Source organism: Apostichopus japonicus, chromosome 5 (genome assembly GCF_037975245.1).
Source record: "Apostichopus japonicus isolate 1M-3 chromosome 5, ASM3797524v1, whole genome shotgun sequence".
Lineage (NCBI taxonomy): Eukaryota > Metazoa > Echinodermata > Holothuroidea > Aspidochirotida > Stichopodidae > Apostichopus > Apostichopus japonicus.
In genome coordinates, this window is record NC_092565.1 from 8,825,109 (window position 1) to 8,849,904 (window position 24,796).

Consider the following 24,796-nt stretch of genomic DNA (forward strand, 5'->3'; position numbering starts at 1 on the left):
AGATTTGGGCTCCTGAGCATCGATTACTCCCTATTACGTCTTTTGGGCTAAATCGATTTTGGGTCAATTTTTGGCAATTTTTATTTGCGCCAAAAATAGGTTTTTTGTCTGAAAAGTTAAAAAAGTACTTCTTTTTGGTATCCAATTCCAAAATAAACTTCAGATTCGTAATCAGCGTGTCGCGAACTACCAGAAAAGATACACATTTATCGATTTTGCGACAACAAGTTTTTGCACCTCAAACTTGAAAAAGTAAGACCGAAAAACTTTTACGACGAACAAAGGATTAAAATCTTTTGTTGCCCCTAAAAGTTTTTCCGTTTTCTATTGTTCCTCTGAAAAGTTGCAAACTGAGCGAAATAAAAGGGCGCTCGACGCATCTTGCCAGTGATACGTGATTTCAAAGCAGTAAAATCAAACCTTTGTTTGTCATCTTGAGTTTTATCTTGACATTTATGAATAAATGGGTCAAATTTTGGCATAAATTTTGGAAAAAACTGCTTACGGTTTTTAAAGGTGACAAAAACCTTTTGTCGCAAAGGCGATAAATGTGTATCTTTTCTGGTAGTTCGCGACACGCTGATAACGAATCTGAAGTTTATTTTGGAATTGGGTGCTGTGTGTGAGCGTGCAAGGGGGCCAAAAAAACCTGATTTGTGAACAAAAATAGAAATCATATAGACAAAAGCCTTTCCCGGTCAGATAATTACACGAAATTGGTGTATAACAAAGACAAGGGTGTCTTCTACTCCACGTCTAATTTTAATGTCGATGGGTGTTTCAGAGAGGACAAGAGAGGAGGCTGAAAAGAAATGGTTTTCCAATTTGTACACTTATAAAGAAGACGTATTTCTATCTTGTACTTTGGGACCACGTATCTCCCGAACGGAAGCAGATATGGACCTGGGAGTTGCAGATTTGGGCTCCTGAGCATCGATTACTCCCTATTACGTCTCTTGGGCGAAATCGATTTTTGGTCAATTTTTGGCAATTTTTATTTGCGCCAAAAAGAAGTGTTTTGTCATGAAAAGTTAAAAAAAGTACCTCTTTTTGGTACCAATTCCAAAATAAACTTCAGATTCGTAATCAGCGTGTCGCAAATTACCAGAAAATATACACATTATCGCCTTTGCGCCCTCTTATGACACTTTTTTCGCTTTGATTTAGGCAGTGTAATGGAATAATAGCGATATGTTATCGCGCATCAATATGCAGCTAAAAGACAAGATAGATAATTGGGAAAATGTACGCAGTCACTCTAATCGAGCAGCAGTTCAAAGAATCAGTGGGTTACTGTATAGGCTTATGACTCGCGCACACCTAGTTACTGTACATTATATGCCAAGTAAAATAGAGGAGCCCTAATGTAACAGAAGCCAAGTTATAATGTATCTTCGTAGGTATTTTACAGATTTTGTAGGCTAATGTTTAATTGTTTGAGACACTATGGTAGGCCTAGCTGCTTGTTTATGATTCTGCGTCATGTTTTACTTTGTTCATACTTTTGGTGGAAAAGGGTTACATTTCATATTGCACAGAAACAACATTTTCCAATGTGCAATTACGTAGCACAGATTGCATCAGAAAGTATTGATGTTGTAGATCTGTACTATGGAGACTTGAACAGCAATCATAGGCCTAGTGGCGAGTGAAATTTGGCGAGTAGATTTTTAGTCACGGTCGCCAAATAGCGAGCACTTTTAAAAATATTTGTCGATGCCTGAAAACCTCTAAGACATCATAGACATGGTTTCTCATGGTAGAAATCATGGATACTTTCATACATGGTATATGGAGTTGCCATATACCATTGAGTACAAGAATCGGGTGTTACTAAAACGAATGACAATTGCGTTACACATAACGAATGACAATATGTTGTACACACTAAAAAATTGCGTTGACTAAAACGAATGACAGTAATGACAGCACAGACATTTGCTTCAACCGGATATCACAGTTCAGACTTCGTGGGTATCTAGATCTAAAAAAAAACTTTCCCTGTGGTTTCTATCCGTAAATTACACCACCCTGCAACCACGTGATGCGATCTTCCTCAAATCATTTTTGCGCAGTAAACCAATAACCGCATTTACTCCACTCCTCTGATCATGACTTCTTCTCAACACTGTCCTTCGTTGTCATTCGTTGTCCTTCGTTGTCATTCGCAAATGATAATTAACCCTGTACAAAGTCAATTGTCATTCGGTCATTCGCTGTCATTCGTTTTAGTTTGTCCCCAAGAATATGTTGCTCGTGAGCTCAAATCTCATTTGAGGTCACCAGAGGTCAAACCCTAAAACCCTTTACATGATATCTATTATCTACGCTTGGAATCGTGGATACTTCTCATACTTGTTTCTGGTGGAGGTGTATGGCAAGCCGTGTGGGACAAACACTGCATAATATATCCGCGTATTAATTGGAATTTATACGCGTATTAATTGGAATATATACGCGTATATATTATTAGCCAATCATATGGCTTAAATATACCCGCGTATTAATTCGAATATATACACGTATTAATTTCGATTATATATACATATTAATTCCAATATATACACGTATTAATTCGAATATATACACGTATTAAATAAAATACATATGGGGATTAAATCCAATATATGCACGGATTAATTAGAATATACACATTTCCGCTCTTGCTGTGTACATATACCAACGATAAATGTTTGGCGGGCTCGCGAGATCGCTTCAAAAAGCGAAACTTTACACATGTAGGCTACAACACATGTATATTCGAATTAATACGCGTATATATTCGAATTAATACGCGGATATATTATGCAGTGTTTGTCCCACATGGCTTGCCATAGAGGTGTGTATTGCCACGTACAGCATACTGACATGTGTTTATCATGCCATTTTGTAATTGTAAATCAAAATAGTGGTTCGGGCCATTTATATTGTGACGCTACTTCTGGTTAACAAGCAGAAGTGTAGTGCATTGAAGTCATCGAAACCTCAATGCATTTTGCATTCTGATTTGTTTATAGTTTTTGCAACAAGAAGAAAAAATCCCATGATGTGGTAAGATTTAAAAACAGTTTATGAATACTTGTAAATCAAATTCATTTTATGTGACATCACAACAGAAGATGGATGTGTGTGGCTTATCAGTTGAAACAGAAGAAATTGAAATGAGAAGAGTGTTAAAACTCCTTTGCATTGTGTAGAAGAGATTATGATCGGCCTATATCAGTCCCTCTTTCAAACAATTTTAATGACTGACATCTTACTGTCAGTACAATAGTGTAAAGATAGTAAACAAGAATACCACTCTGATGGGAAGTAAAAATGATATCAGAAGAAAAAGCCTTCACTTGTTATCGTAACTTCTTTGTCACCCTATAGTATTTCTATGCTCTTGTATTTCAATATGCTTTTGATCAAGATAAAACATATAGCCTACACTTGTTTTATTTTCTCTTTTGATGAAACCTTAACTTTTTATTGAGAGGATAGTTCTCTTTGTAACTGATTTAAGTTCTCTCTCGGTCACCATAATTCACGATCCAGCCTTTCCAATAAATATCATGTTAGAAAGGTCCATTAAAATGGTTTCTTTGTCAGGAAGGCTTCACTCAACCCTTCCTAGACCTTGATTGTGTTTATGATGGTAAAAAGAATTGTTCAACTAGTCTTGTTAAAATAAAGCTAGGAATAAAGATTGACACAGAAATGGGTTTTATGACAGCTAACCATAATACAAGACCACAGACTTATCTTGTTAGATATGAAGACAAAATTGTTGAATGTATTTTAAAGCAGTTGCAGTAGATTTTTTAATTGTGCAGAGAGAAAGATAAAAAGGTTGGGGGGGGGGGTGGGGTTGGCATGGCGAACAGCTAGTGATTGTCCCAATTTGTTTGTTTTGTCTTTTATATGGGAAAAACTGAGCCGTGTATAATTTTCAGATTTACTTCAGATGAGTCTATGGAATAGTATACAGTATAAGTAAAGTAAAACTAGGACCATTTCCATCTTACCCCTCCACCTCCCTACTGGCCCACCACACACATACACAATAGTTCCACAAATTTGGTTCCAAACCTTAATATGGTTCTTGGCACACTATAAAGTCATACTCGTTTCCCTATCAGACCCACAGTGAAAACTGGAAACATCGATACCCTCTTGAGTTACAAGAAGACGATGAGGGTATTTTTTTTTTGTACTGCTCTGCATTCACACTTCGAGATATGTCCCAAAGGCCGATCTTAATCACGTATGATTGTGTATCATATCTCAAAGGAAATCAAGTTTAAACCTAAAACCAACTTTCTAGAAAGTCACATAATCATAACTACTAAAAGGAAGTCTTTAAATTCCCAGATATTTCTGTACATTGTTAATTAATCCCTTTGGACATTAATCCTTTCGGATTTTCTTTCTTTCTGACTTTTGATGAGCTAGCTCTGTATTTATAGGGTTGGATTGCAATCTCTTCTGTAAAATTCCAGTTGATATCTTGCAATAGCAGTTCCGTAAGTAATTGGGCGGTGGAAAAGGTCACCGGCCGTCAGCATTTGCTATGTCTTCTTAGACTAAATGTTGTTCAGTAGTAACCATAACCGTTACTTTAATTTAGCAGGATTGCTTTCACAGAAGAGTCTCCCAAGATTATAATTTGGTTTGGTGGGCATTGTGATGGTGAGTGATGGGACTCCTGGGGAAAGATCAATGGAATGTCATCATTCCTAACATGTGTCACAACTCTAGCCCATGGAGATGGTTCCTTTTGTCAAACATGCATGTTCTTGTTTGGTAATTGTTAGATCAACTGTCAGTTTTTTTTTGTGTATTTTCTCTTTGAAGCTGAAACAGAATATTGCTGGAAGGTAATTCCTTGACTGCTGTTAGGTTTCTGAGGTATCTAAATTATTCCCAAACTCAGTTGGTTGATCAAGAAAGAGTGAATAGCAATCAAAGCAGTGTTACACCAGACAGATGTTTGAATGTTTGTCAGACTTAAGAGATTTGCACACATCAATGTATTGTCAACAGACATCAATGTATTGTCAGCACACATCAATATATTGTCAGTACACATCAATGTATTCAGGGGCAGATTATCTACAGCCGTTCTCTTTTTTATTTACTAACACTAAATACACTGTTAGATTATGGCATAGATGGGCATAATAAGTCAAAGCCAGAAACACTGCTTCCCACTTCTTCCCAATACAATTAATGCTGGGAATGAACCATCTTCATGGAGAAGGGTTGGAAGGTGAAATGCATTGTAACATTGTCTCAATCTGTTAAGTTTCTTTTAATTTGAAACTTTGAAGTTGGAAATGTTTGCATATATGTAACATGCAGATCCACCATGCTATACATCTTGTTGATAAAGATGTAATGTAATGGTTGGAAGTTCATTGCTCCAGGAATTCCATATTCAGTCATTTCCTCTACATATCCTATGTATTAAGCTCCCCCCACTACATAGATAGGTAAGGTATCCGTATTGTTACTGACATACATTCCACAACTGTGCAGTATTTCAACTGGGATTATGATATATTTCTTGATTAAACCATCTTCATAAGATTCATCCTTCGTAAGATACGGGGACATTGACCTTCTAACTATTCCATTTCCTCCAGGGTTTTGGTCTTTGAATTCCACCAGTGTGACCGCTGGATGTGTTTGTACAAATATCTTTCATTATTTTCTCACTATACAGCAGAGCTTAACATGGATATGCATTTAAAAACACATCTTAAGGCCAATGGACACCAGGACGGTCAATAAAATATCTGTCAATATTTAGAAGACGTTGACCTGCCTGTTGGTAATGAACTATGACAAATCTTGTCGATTGAAGCTAATTTGGTAGGAATAGTGATGTCTAGAGGTTAAAATTACAAGTTTACGTAAGGTTGTGAAATTGCTGTTGAGTTATTAAAGATGTATGATGTACAACTGTTGAGTGGTTATGTGGCATTAGTTAATGCATCAAAATGAGCAAGACACTGATGGCTACAACATCCTCAACTTCAAAAGAACAGAGATCATGGAAATACGAACAGAAAATATATAAAAATTACCTGAAACATGAGAAATTTATTTTATATGCCAGCTTATCCAGACACAAAAATATTAAAAATGTTATTTTAAGTGATATATTTGTAAATAAAAACCTCGCAAAATTTAAATGTTTATACCAATAATTAATGCCCAGTCGTCCATTTATCACACACTACACATTCCATGCGTGTGTGTTTTGATTCCTAGCAGCCTTCGAAACATCGAAAAGAGTCCCTGCTTCACTCAGGTGAGTACACACACACACACAAAGCACACGATTTCTGTACTAAGTATCATCTCCTCGTTGTTAATTAAACAACATTCGTGATAGTGTATCTATAGGTTAAGAGATTCACACTGAAAATCGATAGGGTGAAATATAATTCAAAAGATAATGAAATTCAACAAAGGATTCAGCTCAGAATGATAATGAAATGAGCATCAGAATCAATATCTTGTCATAGAGATTGAAAGATGATATAATAGTTGCCGATTCAATCCTAAACAAATATCAAAAATGGGAGAATCGCTTAAGAAAGCATCAGTTAAATAGAATAAAAAAAAACTGACATAAGTTAAGTTTGGGCATGAACAACTTGCAAACTCTTGCAACATAGTTGCAGCCACAAATCACTATAGATGGAGGCAACATGCCTACGATGTTCACCGAATCAAACCCAATCTTTCGTTGATCCCGTGGGACAAACTACCGGCTGACACAGCCATCAATTAAAGACAAATGTCCGCAGCAGTTCTTGACTCGGTGGCAATTAAATTAATGCCGTCAGCGTTGTTTACATGCAAGTATAATTGTCAGCTGCTTCGGGCAAACTACTGATTGAATAACAGTAATTAAGGAAGTTACCTTAGATGCTGCTAACTCCTTCCAAGACAAAACTCTGCAAAAAAACAAGCTCTACTGAACTGAGCAAAGTAATGAGGGTGAGGTTCAGGCTGGAAATTTACCAGATCAGTTAATACCAAGCCATCATTAACAAACCAACTTAGATAAAATTAAATTAAAAGAAGCAAATTAAGTATAAAACAAAAAGCCTCATGGTCACTGTGTGCTGTAACTGTCCCATTTCAACAGACATTAATTAAAACATCAGATCTTATCAGACAATTTGATGAGTTTTTAAACATGAAATGCCCGCATAGAAGGTAGGCTAGATGCACAACTCTCAAGAGGGTGTCTCTGATGCAGGAATTGAGGTAGTTGCATCAAATTACTCGATTAAAAATATTTGGTTTCAATATCATAGATATTCTAAAGGTGGGCATTGTTTCTAGTCCAGTTTCAAAGGAGAAATTGTGATAAAGAACCTCTGTGGGCAGTTTTTCCCTCTCTGTCTAGAATTTATTTAAATTGTAGCATTGATAAAAGTTACTCCATATTTGAAAAGAGTTAGTTAATACTCACATGTTACCACTTCTTCCCCTCTGTACATTACGTTTGAATTGTACTTCTGCAATCAAGCATGATAAATTAAATAATTCAAACATATCACATTGAAATGCACGCACATTACTACTACATGGTAGCTTTATGAATTAAGACGATTATTGATCTTCATCATAAAATTATCAGTATTTTTACGCAACTGTACATCATCATCATCATCAGTATGGTGAACAAGCCTCTCATCTTAGTACACAAAACAAATATTCAAATAACAATCAATTGCATAGCTACAAACAGTAAGAAAAAACAAACAGATTTTAATGTAATAACCATAAAGTGTTAATCACTGATGGATGGAACAACCGGATAAAATAAAAAATAGTCAAAAGTAGATATTAAATAGATATTTCAAAAAATAAACTTTTTGACCATAGCTGTCAAGAATAGATGTTACTCCTCTAAAGAGGCTAAACTGCTCCAAATTCTGTACACTTCTCTGCATAGTATGGGTCGACGGGGTCTAAACACGAGTTTGTGCGATTCAATTTACTGCGATTGTCACAACATTTGACATGCAATTTAAGGGCACACTTGTTTTAACTACAGACACTAGGACAGCTTTAGGAGTGGTCGACAGGATGCACCTTAACAAACTGTTCTTAACATAAAGAGCTGTTTTCACTCTGCATGAACCTTTCCCCGACTCTCCTCTTCCCCACCAAGAAACATCCATGCAAACCAAAACCTTAACCCTTGTCACACCCAAGTGCACCACATTTACTTGAACCCTTGTACGTCCCAATTTACATATGCACTTGGGTGAAGAGCGGCTGCCAAGATTGCCCAAAGACATAGTATTCTGGCCATGACTCAAATCTGCAATCCTTAGTGATGGTCAAAATGGAATTACCATTGTATCAGACTCAATCAGATCACCTGCTGTCCACAGTTTGTACTTTAGATATACTACTACAAGTACCTGTGGGTAGCCTCAAAACAACACACCCCCCCTCCCTCCTAGTGGCTCTAAACATACAATCTTCTTGTCTTGAAGCCGACTCATTAATTATACCAGACTAAGCCTCTTGTGGTAACATCGGAGACGACACCGTCGGTGAATCGTCTTCCAAGCTAACCTCCATCATCAAACCGCCTCTACTCGCATCGTCAGAGGATGGATTCTTTGGTTTCTCATCTTGTTTGTACTTGCTAGGAGATGAGGCAGAATCAATAGCGATGCTGCTGTCTTCATCGGCGTACTTTATAGAATTGTTTGCTATTCTGTCCGGTTCTTCATTAACTAGTGCTACATTCCTGTGATTCTCAAACTGTTTTGCTAATAAACATGTATCGCCAGCTTTTCCAAAGGAAGTCTCTGCTTCTTTGGCGTTATGACCACTGCTAGCGTAGTGGTTCAGCCCGTGGCTTTCCACGTCCGTGTCTGAATTGGACGACCCCTGGTCCCTGTAGGAATCCGAGGGCCCGTCGACCTTGGAGTATGGAGCAGGGTGACTGAAGAAACCAAACTTCCAATTCAGTTTGAAGGTAAACATTACCCATAATGCCAACCAGGCCAAGAGAAAGAGTATGTCGAAGAGGATGCAGCATAATATACGGCCATCTCCATCCTCCAACCAACTGTACACAGTTATGTATTCCACGATGAAAACTCCCTTGCATACGATGAGAATAACAAACACGATAAAAGCTCCAATGTGTGGCAGTAACCCATTGAACCTTAAAATCCAGAGCTTTGCGGTCCCCTGGCCATCCACCTCATCTGGCGACACCACCTCGCTCTCTGACAGCTTATAGCGTGTGTAGCCGAAGAGGTAGAAGATGACGGCCGAGAGAAATACAGTGATGTTCATTGAGAGGAAGGCAAGTATAAGCAGGGAAGGCTGTACAATGTTTGGGCTATTCTCCATGTCGTTGTTGTAGTCTCCATGAACGTACATGCTCAGTTTGTACATGATGGACATACCCACAAAGCCGAGGGCGTAGTGTATAGCGTTCATCATGAGCTGGGCGGAAAAGAGAAATGCAAACCCCTTGTGCGAGACCCAGAAAACTTCAGCATACCTTATCGCGTAGAAGAACAGTGGGACTATATAGTTGAGGTAGTTGATGGTGATCATGAACACCCGGAAAGGGTTTTTGTTACGAGCCATGTCCGAGGAGTCCTGGGGGGGCAAGTTAGCAGGTGTCACGGCTGGGCCGGAGATCGTGTCGAGATTGGCCGATACGTCCACAGAGTAAGCTGCAGCTGAGACTACTGCCACTTCAGATTTCCAAATCATTTCTGTATGAGAAATGGAACAGTAAAATAAACTTGACCATTTCAAAAAGGTTTTTTTTTATATATATTCTCTTAAAGATGTGAGTATAGACAGGCAGGGTGCAATAGTTGTGGGAAGACAGGTAGGTAAGAAGCCATGTGATACATCAATTTTTGAATTAATAAACTGCTTCAGTTATTGACTGTAATCTGTGATTTGTGCATTCCGTCATACTGTATGTGCCATTTCTATGATTTGTAAGTTCAATATGGCATTTAATTCTGCTCGCTAGATTGTTACATCACCCACTTTATCATTGCAACCTCCTAAAAATCTCTGGTTACTTTTCTGATGATACACTAAATACTAAATAGCTTTACCCTTTAAATACAGCAGCAAATTCATGCACAATGTACAGCCTGTTGTCACTCTGGCATGCTAATTTACAGGTGAATGCTTTCACCCGCAACTGATAAAATGAAGGTGTGAAGCGAATGCAATCAATAACATATTATGGTCTGCAACACCTGGACGTGCCGAGCGTGCCACCTTTAAACACATAATTAAATGGTTAGAAATTATGTTTGTAATCAAATAATTCATTCAGATTCGCATAAAATAGTTCATCAAGACATCAATGAACACAATTCAATGAATTAATACATATACTGTAAGTCATTTAATCAATCCTTAAAATTGTTAGATCCTATTTTCTTTGATAGCTTCTGGAGTACTTTAATACTTGCACACAACTGTTAGAACCAACTTTGTTTGGTTTTAGGCGGCGTCAAGTTGGATCTGTGAGAAGTTGGATTTGTTTGAAGTTTGTGCAGCTGATGTATTTCCACTTGCCAACAGTTGCCGCGAAAATAAATTAAGTTTTGAACCTTTGAAAACATCACACCAGTCAAGCCATTTTATATTACTTGAACACTACAAGGCGCTAGCCTGATCTCAAATAAGTTTTCACTTCTTAGTTTTTAGAAATATGCTCTATATTAAACCAACTCACAACTTATTCATGTCCATTCATTCAATTAACAACTCAATGCATTGTAATTAGGATGGATGATATTCTCTCGATTCTCGACGAACGTTTTCTATTTCTTGACAGACAGATAGACAGATAATTACACATTACAAAATATATACAGTTGATTTACTTTGAGTGACATTAATTAAAATCTGATCTCTAACCCCAAATTAGTCAACCAGTAGTTGCCAGATATCGCACAAACTGAAATTCTTTTCTCAGTTCCAAGCAATCCACTGCCTTACAAAACTTTTCAAATCGGATCGGAGACATTGGAGGCACTTTTGAAAGGAAAACAGATGCTCAATTGATTTCAAATTGAATCATGTCACGAGTAGAACCCTCCGGTCTTGCCACACTTTGCTCGGAGTAAAAATCAATTTTCACTCCGGGGGCTTTCACTTATTTTGACAGTGACTTTAATTGAGACTTTGACGATTATTGAACAGTGTGGTGTTGTGAACTCGTCGTAAGAAAACCCGTTCATATCACGATCAATAATGAGATCGTCATGCTCTGACCGCGGGGCATCGAAACGGGGGCATTGTGGGTAGTAGGACCAGTAGAAGTATTGGGTAGCATAAAGATAATTTTATGCAGCATCTTCCACTGTATATCACTCATGACAATGAAGGCCGACACCGTACACAAGATTTTCAAGCGTCCTGAAGCACAACTGACGATATTGTACTTATTATACTTTATCTGGCTAGCAGATTGCTGGCTTTCAGAAACTATGATTCTACTTACTCTGTCAGCAGGAATCAAAGTCAAGCCATAAACAGGGCCCCAGAAGGATGGTCAGTTGTGAAAGAAAATACTATAGTGTCACTATCAATCTAAAGTTCATCAATAACAACTGTTTTAAAGGGATATTTTGGTGGCAGAAAGAGTCTAACCCGAGACAAGTATCTCACCCCAGACAAAGATACGGCTGTTTACTAGAAAAAGTCTCCAGGAAGCAGAACTTACCAGATAATAATAATATTAATCATAACAAATGAGACATATATAGCGCCAAATCAGTAGTCAAAGGAAGCAAATTAATTAACAAAAGAACAGGTGAATAGATGGTCCAAGATACAGTATCATTATGGAAGAAAGTAATGAAGAAAACATAGACATTTTCAGCTCAATTAATTACATCACTAACTAAATAATACCAAAATTAAAAATGCAACTAGGGATGTGTCCCCCCTCCCCCCCTCAAATTTTCAGAAAATTACCAGCAACTTTGTTACACAATGCCACTTCTGCCACTGAAATATCCTTGGAAGAGAAACTCTAGTGACATGATTTTTTTTTTTTCTGGGACGCTACATTTTTAACAGCATACAGCATCATTCACATGAAATATTTTCATATTGTTCGCCAGCATGCCAATTGTATCACATTTCAATGAGCCTATCAACAGAATATTAAGGAAAGACAGAAAGACGGACAGTCTTAAAGGTCTCTTAGTTTTTCCACGACATGTCACCCATTCTCAAATTCCAATATGCATTTTACTACCAACCTTAAATAGTTTGACTTTCCAGAGACATACCTCCATGTCTGGGAATAACTTGGAGTGTCTTTTTAATAGGCAAAAGTATCCCCTTGTTGGCCTATATGGCAAACCCACACTAAATGTGGTATGCATAGAACTGGGAGACCTGAAAAAGTATAGATCCCAGATGTCTTGCCAATGTTCAATGTCAGATGATGGCAGCGGTTGTAACACTGAAAGATCTGTTCACATTTGTTCTCAAAAGACCATTGCTCTCTGGTACACAATATTCATACAGGTCGAGAACTTGAATCTTGGGAACTTAGGGAAGTATATGTATACATCACGCACACAATGTTTGGATAGAAGTCATAAAAAATGGCGACCAAAAGCTAATTAATTTTTACAAATTCAGAATTTCTGGAGTAACAGAAGTTTTAGACCATCAAACCAGATTAAATCGATCATGTCTCAAGTTATGGACAAGATATCTAAAGAGGGGTTTTAACTAACAGTGTAAATTATAACACTAACTGGTTTATATATTTACGAGTGACCCGCTTACCTGTCTCCCCCAACCTTAGCACCGCATTCTACCGTGTCTAGTATGCCCTGGTAATCTTTTAACATTGTGCACCCTCAGTGACCGGTCACATCCGGTCAGTGACATCCTTCTCATTCTACCACCCAAAGTGTCTACACATGTTTTTCGTATTGGGAAAAATTTTCTTTTACCAGGGCATACTAGATACGGTAGAATGCGGTGCTAAGGTTGTGGGGAGACAGGTAAGCGGGGAACGAAGTAAATACCAAATATTTTCCCCTTCGGTACAAGTTTGACATTGTCCGCAACTTGAATATATCCCAGTACATGTACATACATATATATACGACAGTGATATGAAAATTATGAATTTTAACTGCTGAATAATACAACAACAGTAACGTTATATGCGCCGTGAAAGGGAATCTCCATACAAAGTCTTATATTTCTACAGACAGTTTGTACATGTAATATAAGAAGTTAAGAGAGTGTGATGTGGTTAAGGCAGTGGACTTGTGATCTTAGGATTGCAGGTTCATAGATCATAATTACCTCTCCTCACCCAGGTGTATAAATGCCAACTTACGAGATAACTTGTAAATATAGTTGCGTGTTCCGATTTGTGGCTGCACCCTATGGGAAGTCCCTCAGGGGACACATGGATGTGGTGCACTGTAGTGCCCCAGAAGGGATTGTATCAATTGTGCACATGCACTTTGGTGTGTGGGTGTGACAAGTTACCAATGACCAGGGGTGGGTATTGTAAAGTGGTGCGACAAAAGTGGTGTGCCTTGGACAAAGTCGAGTGCCTTGGACAAAGCTGTAAACCTTTTAACATGCTGCATGTAACTTGTGTGACTTCTTGGTTTCAGAAAATTAGTGGATCCAATATCAGTTTAATAACAATAGTGTTTGCACGGGTTATCCGGGTACCCGGGTACCCGCCCGACGTGATACTACCCGGTTCCTAATTTATTACCCGAATCCTACGCAAAGTGTGATTTAAAAAAAAAAAAATTGCAAACCTACGGTTAGGCAGATTTCCCATTGTCTTAGTGTGGTGTTAGGCTAACATATGTGGTCGAAGATAACAGCAATAACGAAAGTACCCCCTCCCCCCGACGCGATACTACCCGGTTCCTAATTTATAATTGAATCCTACGCAGTGTGATTTAAAAAAAAAATATGCAAACCGATGGTTAGGCAGATTTCCCATTGACTTAGTGTGGTGTTAGGCTACCATGTGGTTGAAGATAACAGCAATAACGAAACTATTCCATTGATATCTTATAACTGCGTCACAATTTCAGCTAATAAACAAATGGCTATGCTAGATTACCCCATTGACTTAGTGTGGTGTTAGGCAACCACGTGGTCGAACGTAACAGCAATAATGAATGTGTACCATGGATATCTTATAACTGCGTCACAATTTCAGCGAATTAAAAGATGGTTAGGTTTAGCTAGATTTCTCATGCATTGACTTAGTGTGGTGTTAGGCTACCATGTGGAAGAAATGATTATTAATTCATTCGTTTATTTCATAGAACGAAAGGCTGACAAGGAATTTTACGACATGTTTATGGATTATAGACGGGATAAATAAAAAATAATAATCGCAAGTGGCATTTTACAAATCGTGTATTCCAAATGCGATCAAATTGCGCGAATCGCGTAATCTCGCGGCGAATGCGAACCCTGGGCCTGCATAATAGATAGTAGTAGTAAAAACTGTTTAGGAGCTAACTTGGATATTTTTATGGTGTGATCCAATAGACGTGGAGAGCCTGCATAAGCAGCGGCGGCAGTGCGATGTTAACAACATTACTTCTATTTAGTAGTAATGTTAATTAATAATTATATTAAGTAATTAACAAGTTTATGACAGAAAAAAAGCAAATAGAAATTATTGAGGAAGGTTTTATACCTTACCTTACACATACGTTTTTGAACATGAAAACATTGTCAGTAGAGAATATACTTCATTTATAATAGCATCCAATATGTAATTTCTTGAAAATCGTGAAACACGAGAGTAAACAATTTTTCCCGGGTACCCGGATACCCGACGGGTAACGGCTCTCGGGTACCCGGTTCCCGATTTTGGACCCGTGTAAACACTAAATAACAACAACAAGAACAATACATGTTTATAACCTTGTTCCTTGATAATTGGATAGGGTGCACAGTGCTAAAATATTACCTAGATTAGGCCTGGTAGAAGATCTATAGAGTGCATTATACATAGAATGGAGAGGAGTTAAGAGAGAAACAAAGTCAAGTTGGCCAATTGGTCAGATTTATAATGGTACAGGGAGTGTGACAACATGGACTCTCTGTATGGTGGAGATATTTGGAAGTCCAGTAAATCAATTATTATTGTCTGGAGCCATCATTTTTGCAATCACTGTGCAATTCACTGTGTTGTAGTTGTTATTGTTTAGTTCAAACCTTACAGTAAGTACTTAAATTGCAATTGTACACAGTAGAACTTTGATGAATTTACAGTCATCAAAAATGTCTTGATATTACAAAGAAGAATATTTATGTTCCTGCATAATAGGATACCTGCATCTATTTGGTTTGTGGCATAACCATACCTACATGTAAAACCTGCATAACTTCTTCTATACCTGATGTAATCTAGCACTGCCATATTTTTTATTTAGTTTTTATGTTTAAAAGCGACAATCTAAGCAATAAAGATTCCAGACCTGCTATATATTAGCATGTACTAGACACAGACTACTCACTCCTCATTAAACAATGATTCACTGTTTATGAACATGACATTTCATAACCATCATTTATGTGTTAACTGCACACTCGGATGCGTTCTTCATCCAACACTTTAAGTTTAAACTGCAATATCAACTGTACATTACTTGTAATAAAAATTTCATTAGTACTCTGCAGTCTGCAACAGTTTAAACCTGCACATTCTGCATGACGTGGGAAACTATGTGTAATAACAGGACTGCATGGACATACTATACACTTGATAAACAGTTTTATAAGGTTGTAAGCGGGGAAGGTAGTACTTAGAGCTTGATTTTACTACTTTAACACTCTTTAAAGACAATAGAAAATTTTCTAAGCTTACATACAGTGTTCTAAACTGTTCTCAAAACCTTCAATAATTGATCATTCTCGGAATATGGATGCGACCATAATGAAGACTGCTATTAAATTATTAATCATAATAATAATTTCGCCTCATTTCTTCATTTGCTTTGGTAGCTGAAAATATATTTGCAATATATATACATTGCTCAATAGGAACCTGTTAATCTTTCATTATGCTGTACAATAGCTGCCATGTAGACATGGCAAAGAATTGAGGGTACAATAAGCATCACCAAAAATTTGCTGTAATTCATATAAACCCCAATCAGAAGACCCTTCCCGCCCCCCAAGTTTTTTTGAGGTCTTTGGCAAGTATTTGTGAGCTTCATATTTGCTTGGACAGGGTAACACTGGTTTCCACATGTACAATGATAGTTTCAGATACACAACCGAGGCTACGTTCGTTTACCATAGTTTGTATTCCATTCTCGACAAGATCATTGTTAACAACTGCCACCATCTGCAAGCTACTGTACGCATGCTGCTGCATATTAATGACAAGCACTTATGCCAAGCTTGTCTAAGTGTTGTTTGTATCTATAAACAAAGACACAACAAGCTCTTCCAATTAGCACCAAGTGCTTCCCTACCAAGATGGCTCTAGTATCCACGGTCATTTATGGCCATTCCAAGATTTGTTATTTCATGAAAGTTCATGACATCCTCCAGAGATGGACAAGAAGTTACTTTTCTGTTGCCCAGCAACTTCAGGGTTTCTTCAAATTATCTTTCATTTAAATCTGAGTTCTCAAGGCTATGCAACGAGGAGGACGAAAACAATGAAGATAAACAGAGAACGAGATATCAAAATACAAGATGGTTCGATCATTACAAAACTGATTAAATCTGTATCCCTGCAGAAAATAATTGTTTACAAATATCTCCATAGAGAAATCAATAAGTACTTAGTACACTCTTCCAGGCTAGGAACTGTTACAGGCAGAAGCTAATTGATACTATAAGAATATTGCCCCTTCAAACCTACAGCCAATTTTGAAACAAGGTAAATGTTACACCTCCATTATATGCCTCTAACCTCCGCCTTTAATTCAATAAATCACTTATGACGCAAGACAACTTACTACGCGAGAACTACCGACAGACGTTTGCTTTTGGCGCGATTATTTCTGAAATTGTAACATTACCCGCATGTTTATTAAATTTTACAGCTTAAAAATAGACGTGCACTTTCCTTTGATATCCATTTTCTTATATTTGTGTCATGTGCGATAACTTACAAAGGACTTCTCGTCGCAAAAGAAAAAGAAATTGAGAAACATGTGTTGACGTATGATGATCAATATTTCTTCATTAAAAATTAAAATTTTTCCTTTCATACCAGATCGATCGGAGAGAACTTTACGAAAAATTTCGTCTACACCTGAGACAAAAGGCTACGTAGCGCATGTTGTAACATTATACAACGACATACAGTATAAGATAATTTTGTACAGCTTTTAAAAAAATTCATGTGAATTTAGATTTTGATAAACAAGAAAGAAAGTACAGAAATAGGACAATGTTTTTAGCTATACTAATTGATGGAACTAGGCATATAATTTGTCTTTTGGTTTTTGCTTTGGGTGGCATTCACAAACTTCCCAGTTTGTGTTTAACAAACTACTGAAAATTCTGCTGCTCAAATGGATGAAGTAGGATACAAAATTATTTCCTGTTTTTATTGTCATTTTATCCAAAAAATCAATACCATTTGATTGAACCCTGATACTCATGTAAATGCAACAACGTAGGTAGTTTGTGATGTTGCCTTGGGGAAAGATTCTTCAAAAATCTTTTCTCTTGTAATCCTTGTGGTTGTACATAAAATCATAAATTCAGAACATCTGCCAAAAACTATCATATTTTCTAGTCGGAGGCTTTTGCGAGAGACCTTGATATTTTTACCTTTCAATAAATGTTTCATTTTACTTTACAGTCTGACTTTTCAGAATAATGTCATTCATTTGTTGCCAGATACATAATAGTCATGTAAAGTTAATTGAATACTGGATTGTCTCTTTCTTAATTTACAGCAAAAAACCATGACATAATCATGCTAATAAATATTATGATTTAACCACTTAAATTACAAGTAATCGAATCTACACAGCCCAACAAATAATCACAACCCACCTCCTGTTTCTCAGGCATACAACTTCTGGATCTTATATAAGCAAGGAATATATTACATCTCCCCCCTGTCCATTCCATCACCCCCCCCCCAACTATATAGCTGTAGAACAAACTTCCCATTTGATCCATCCAAATAAGATGTGCATCAAACATCATCACAATCCCAAAGCCATGTGGATTACAATGTGACTACTTTGAAAATTCTTAGCAAAAAAAACACTTAGCAACCCACCGGAAAACAACAAAAACATATTAAACGTCATCTTTCAGTCTTGAAGAAGGAATTAACTCAATCCATTGTGACATTACATATTGTTGTCAACTATTCCTGGCAAAAGAATTAAAATGTATAGTGTGTGACTACTTAGAAATTTTGTTTCACCTCTAGCAAAATACCATAGCAACCAGAGAAAAGAAAGCTACACAGAGTACTCGATGCATATAAGATAGTCACAGTAGATACTGTTCTTATACATATATTCATCACAGCAACTAGTCCTCTCCTGCTCGGCTTGCAGACATTTACTGTCAAATCAAACCGCACTCGCTCCCTGAAAGGAACTCTACCGATATCATCCTCTTTATATCCCTATTAAAATTCAAACTGCATTATTTGTGGTATGCATTATACCGATGTGCCATCGCTGTGATCAAAGAAATGGAAATGCAGAGATGACAACAGGTTTGGATGCAGTTTTGTTTCTGAATAGAAGGAAATCAACATTATGAGTATCCTAAAGTGTCCTTGAAACTTCTCTAGTTTAAGGCATTTTTTTGTCCTGCCTCCTTGTAATGGTACATATAAGAGAAACACTCATTTTTAGGTCAATTCCGTAGTTAACAGCATTCGTAAAAGGTGCAGTAGTTTCTTGCAGATGTAGCAAACTTTGTGCTATTATCAGTCATGAAAAGAAATATCGAGCAGAGTAACCTTGGAAACCAGACAAATAATTTGATTTCTTAAAAAGAGAATTCTGTTTCACAGGCACACGATTTGGTGGTTGGTGCTTAATCAGTAATTAATTAGATGAAAGAATACTCTACGTATCTTGCCTCCACTCCACATTTTTAGTGATCTTCCCCAAAAAATATTTGAAATGAAACATGAGGAGTCCATTCTGGTAGCTCTGAAAATTCACCAAATTAGTGACAAAAACCGATTTTTACCACAGTTCTCTAAAGACGATACAAGCATAATTATGCAGCATAGCCGTCAAGGCAAAATACTTCCTCAAAGTAGAAACACAAGTTGCAATGGAGAAATAGCTCGGTTGAATGAAAGTTAATGAGAGTAAGAATTAAGTTTACAAAGTTGCTGACATATGGACATCACGCTAAAGTGTCGATACTAAAAAGATCACTTCCTTCTTCATTTCAACTGCAGCTTAGGATGCTTGAAAATGTCATACTTTTATAGGAGCAAGAGAGGACGATTAAATGATGATTATTTTGTGGTGTCAAATGTTGATAAACTTCAGTTACTACTCACAATGTATGAGTTCTTGTATGTCACATTAAAGAGTTCTTGCATGTCACATTAAAGAGTTCTTGCATGTCACATTAAAGAGTTCTTGTATGTCACATTAAAGAGTTATTGTATGTAACATTAAAGAGTTCTTGTATGCCACATTAAAGAGTTCAGTATCATCTGACTAAATGAGACCATAGATGATGAATTCTTGACCAAATTCAGACCTCAATAAGGTAATAATAACAAAATAACAAAAAATTTCAGATAGACATCCAAAAAGGATGTATCAGTCTATCAGAGGTCACAGAGGTCAAATTCAGGGTCTCATCTGTCTGGATCAGTAGGGACTGATAAGATCAACCAGGTCCCAATTATACTGAAACTGGGGCCTAATGCTCCAGACTCAGAGCTGAATCAGGTTAACTTAATAGATCTGTAACTGAAAAAAGGCTGGATCAGAAGTTATTTAGACTGGACCTTGACCAAATTTCGCCGACTCTGGCCTGAATAAGGCTGGATCTATCTCTAATTTACTCTGATATCAATGAGGCTGGATCAGAGGCCATTTAGACTGGACCTTGACCAAATTTGGCTGACTCTGGCCTGAAAGAGGCTGGATGCATCTCTCACTTTATACCAGGCTGGATCAGATATCAATGAGACTGGATCAGGAGGCCATTTAGACTGAATCTTCGTCTAATATGAAACTGCTCCAGGCTGTTCTACATTCAAAATGCTGTATCAAATGATCCTAATTTGGCTGGATAAGATAACAATTAAAATGGGGCTTGCACAGAGTTCTGGATCTATCATATATACATTGAAGGCTTTACCAATGCTCAATGAGGTTGGAATTGATCCCGCAATGGCTGGATAAAGTCTAACAAGTTTGGATCAGGGCTTCCATCTTGAGATTGAATTTGGCCCTAAGGTCCTGTACTGTAGTTGCATCTGCTCCATATATCCAAAGGAAAAATGATACATTCTCTAATTCGAAACTTTTTCCATCTAATCAAAGTTTTTCTGAAGCAAAAGCAAGTTAGCTATCTCTGTAAATGGCAACCTCTGCAATCACTAGGTAGAACCCACAAATAAACGATATGTATTAAGCTTCCACCTGATTAATATAAATACCCAGCAACATCTTCCATTTTCCTTTGGTACAAGTAATATTTTTGATAAAATACTGCTTCTTTTGGTTCTTTGGGTGGGGGGGTGGGGAGAAAATAAACCTTGAATATATGCATCATCGATCTGTGTAACACTACTTACTCAGTTTACTTTGATGCATGCCGTCTGTGGGAAATCAAGTGTAAACATTCTGTGCAGTAAATTCTGAAACAAAAACTGCTGTTGCGAATGGTTGGAAAAACAATATATATCTCATATTTGATAGTTACACAAAAACTTTGACGGTAGAATACACACCAATCTGGTATGCTAATTATCTACAGGTAAAGCTAATTACGGCCTGTTTGTAAATTGCCGCGTTTGCCCGAGTGTTATCACTTTACCCTTTAGGATTCAATTTCGTTAAACTCTTGGATTGAGTAAGTCGAGCATGGTACAATTGATATCTTCGGAATGACACTTTCCCATTTCTTAATTACACCAACATATAAGTACCTCCAACCAACCGACCAACCATTGAAGTGAATTTATTCCCAAGGTAAAGGACTGGCAGGCAGATTGCAAATTATCAAACATGATACCTAATGGGAAATCAATACCACTATCTCCCTTATTTTTCATTTACTTGCTGCTATTTCATTTAAGACTCTTCCAAAGAGGAAGGCAAACTAGCTGGTGATTGGCTTTGAAAAACTTCTTGGAAGCAATGAAAGTTTCTGAACCTTCTTGCTGCTGGCAGATTACTTCCCTACAAGGCTATGCGTCCTTAGCATTCGTTTTCTTTCTTTTTCTTTCCTTTTCTCTTCTCTTTACTAATACTTTATGATGGAGGCAGATGCGGTTTTATGGTTCATACAAGGTACAGATTTAATCTACTCTTTAAGTAGCTTATGGTGATAATATAATCATACTTAAAAGAACCAAGTACTGACACATATGGTGATTTAAATTATAAGTTCAGTTTGATGGAGAATGAAGTAACGCCACATATGTAACCGGCAGACAACATGTCCGCGACAAACTGCTTCCAAGGACTGAGATATGACTGCAAGAGCAAAGAATTATTCAAATGGCTAAATGCAATACGGAAAAGAGAGCACAACTTGTATAAATATAACCATCATACAATACTACAAATATAAGATAAAGATAAAAGGTTTCTCTTCTGTGTAAACCAGCTCGGATTAAGAGACCTGGACATCTGAATGTGTGAGATGAATCTAGGCATCCAGGACCCGCTGAGCCAGCAACAATCTTTATATAATACGTGAAAAGCATGGCACACATCGTCGTACCATTGAAATTATCAAGACTTTAATGTGACGATGTATCGGACCCCAGGTGTGATGAAAAGCCTTTAATAGAATCCCAAGGGGAAAAGAAATCGATGATTGGTGAACTTGATTCTATGTGCACAGGAGACCAGGATCTTACGATGTAAACCAGGAGAGGCTTGGACAATCACACACATGCACACCATCCATAGATCCAGAGGAAACATACTCTAGACCATTAGTCAGCTCACACACTATCCATACATACACAACACATACCAGCCTCAATGCTGCAGACTATGCAGAGGCTGTACTTGATATATAGTACCTGAACAACACTATTACTACAAGACATTCAAATAATGACCTTAGGATTTACTACCACATCTCACTGGTAAACATACATAGAGGTTGAACACTCAATTTTTCAAAACAATTTCAAATGGCTGTAAAACCGATGGTAATTAATCATCAACAGTACCAGCCAGTCTTTCCTACAAGTTCTTTGAGAGAGAGAGGTGATCCATTTGTCTTGTTTTATAAAGCAAGTCTCCTGAGCTATACTTGTCCAGGGTAGTAACATCCATCAATTGCCACTCTCTTCATTAATCCAAAAAACACACAAAAAGCTACCAGAGACCCAAGGGATATACGCTTGTTCTGCAAGTATAAAATTCTTTCTTTTTTTTTCTTCCTCCAGATGTGAAGGCAAGAGTCAGCATGGTATTGAAAATGTTCTACTTCAAGTAATGAAATAATATTTGCTAACGTCATAATCTCACGTTGTAGGGTAACAGTTAATTTGCTATGTTGCTTTTGCCGGCAAAAGTAGAATGTTAGTTGAACATCTGTCAAAACAACTCCCGGTGTAATGCCCCAAAAAAATGCCTGGTTTGCTCTAGGAAGGGTTCTTTCGTTGGCAGCATCTTTAAATTTCCGCAAGGATACTTCATCACATGTCAGAGAATGACAAATTCTAGTAGACAAGCCCCAGCAAACGATAACACCCAAACTAAACTCAGAACAGAAACTGATCATGGACGGAAAAAACAACAGTTCTGTTCTTTAAACAAAATGCTTTCATGAAAAATGAGGTAACAATTCTGCAATCTCATCGTGACCATATATCATTACTACAGTAGTACTAAAGTCTAGCCGAAAGGCTAAGAACACTTCCGAGATAGAGACTGGTTTGGGTATTTATGGAATTATAATACTTCTACCTGTCTTATACTTTGATCTACAAATACTGTAAGACGGTGATGACCTTAGGGAGGCTCATGGGGGGGGGGGGCACAGTGCAAGCATGTGACCAGTTCTTAAGCTCAGAAAACACACAGTGCGCATGTATAGGATGTGGGTAATAGATGGATGAAGTAAATCATTGGTAATATACATATGTTAGCATAGCATCTAGGCCGGGGACACAGACCTGTGCCTTACCCATCCAAAACTACTGCAAGATTTTTTGATCTATTCCTGGAAGTGGCTACATCTAACCACTGCCTACTGAGACAACACTTACTTATATATACCATGTGTATTCTTAACCATGATGTCTCTAGTTGAAGTTTTCTAAACTAGATTAAGGCAGAGCTCTACAGATATGTTTGCATTAAACTATTGGGTTTTATTCTTTGCTATATATCTATCATCGTTTTCTGATTAATACATAGTTGTCTTTGTAAAAGGACATTTGCCCTGGTAAACATCAGCAACTTTGTCTTGTTCTTAGACCTGCTGTTTCGTAGGTCAAAGGCTCTCATAGAAGTGTGAAACAATATACTCACCAGTGGGTAGTAACTCGTTCTCGATTGCTCTAGCTTGAAGAAACATTAGAGGAAGTAACAGGCAGAAAGCTGAAATGATGTGTAGAGTTGCTCCCACGGGTCCCATGTGTTTACTAATGCCTCGGAGTTTGTAGACGTACTGCTGCAGGGTCTTGATGGGAGTGGAGCTGGCGGACATCTTACGGAAGCCATTCCGTCTGGTCTTGATGAGACCCAGTTTGTCCTGGTCGTTTGCTCGGTTACCGACTTTAAATATCTGGGTGGGTATGAAGAGAAGTATGAGCGCGAACGCCGAGAATATCAACAGCAGGTAGAGTCGCAGCTCTCCCCTCGGCGGCTTATCGGGCCAGTCTAGATTATTGTAATGCTTATACTGTCTCAGAGCATCGCCCAGGAGGAAGAAGGTCACCACCACGATGAGGATGCAGTACCATATGGACTCCAAGGAATTGAGACGGATGGAGACCTTTTGGGTACAAGACATCTTGGGTTTTGATGATACCTTTCCCTCTACCTGAATCTTCTCCTCTAGGGGTGATTGTTCCGGAACACCCTGGCACATCTCTGGAAACGGGAGAAAGAAGAAGAAACCATCTAAGATGTGCATTCAAAGCTGACATTTTGTTAACATTTGTAAGCTTTACGGTCATTAAGGGGTAATGACGTGTGTACCTGGCATATGAAAATTACACACAAAACAAATTGCTAAATTGGATATATTAGAGTGTTACATTCAAAGTCAGATTGTCATTAATCCAACACAAGACATCCTCTAAGATTTTATCACCAAACGAAGGTTACGCTGCAATCAAGTAAAAAGAAGGTCACTGTCATTGGTCCATGTGATAGACATAGTCGACCAATGAACAACTTCCTGAGACGGCTACAAAAAAATATGTTCTATTTGGGAGATATCAGAGATTTTTAAATGTTCCTTCAGTGACAGAGGTGAAAAGGAAGAAATTCTCAAATAAAATATATGCGGGTTGAACAACACCTACTATAGAAGTTGTATAAACATGCAATGGTTTCCTTCAAATTAAAATAGCTAGCTGCCCTTTGATATT

At 37.6% G+C, this 24,796-nt stretch overlaps 1 protein-coding gene across 3 annotated transcripts in view; it reads right to left on the reverse strand.

Annotated features, from left to right (window-relative positions):
* Positions 1–6,070: 6,070 nt before the first annotated feature.
* LOC139967553 (uncharacterized) overlaps positions 6,071–24,796 on the reverse strand; it is a 55,656-nt gene continuing 36,930 nt past the window's right edge. For all 3 annotated transcript variants that reach the window (XM_071971468.1, XM_071971469.1, XM_071971467.1), the window contains exons 2-3: positions 23,730–24,293; positions 6,071–9,761 (exon numbers count right to left, since the gene is read on the reverse strand). In XM_071971468.1, the coding sequence (XP_071827569.1) occupies positions 8,536–9,761; positions 23,730–24,293 (1,790 nt within the window). In that variant the 3' untranslated portion in view covers positions 6,071–8,535. The remainder of the gene's footprint in view (positions 9,762–23,729; positions 24,294–24,796) is intronic.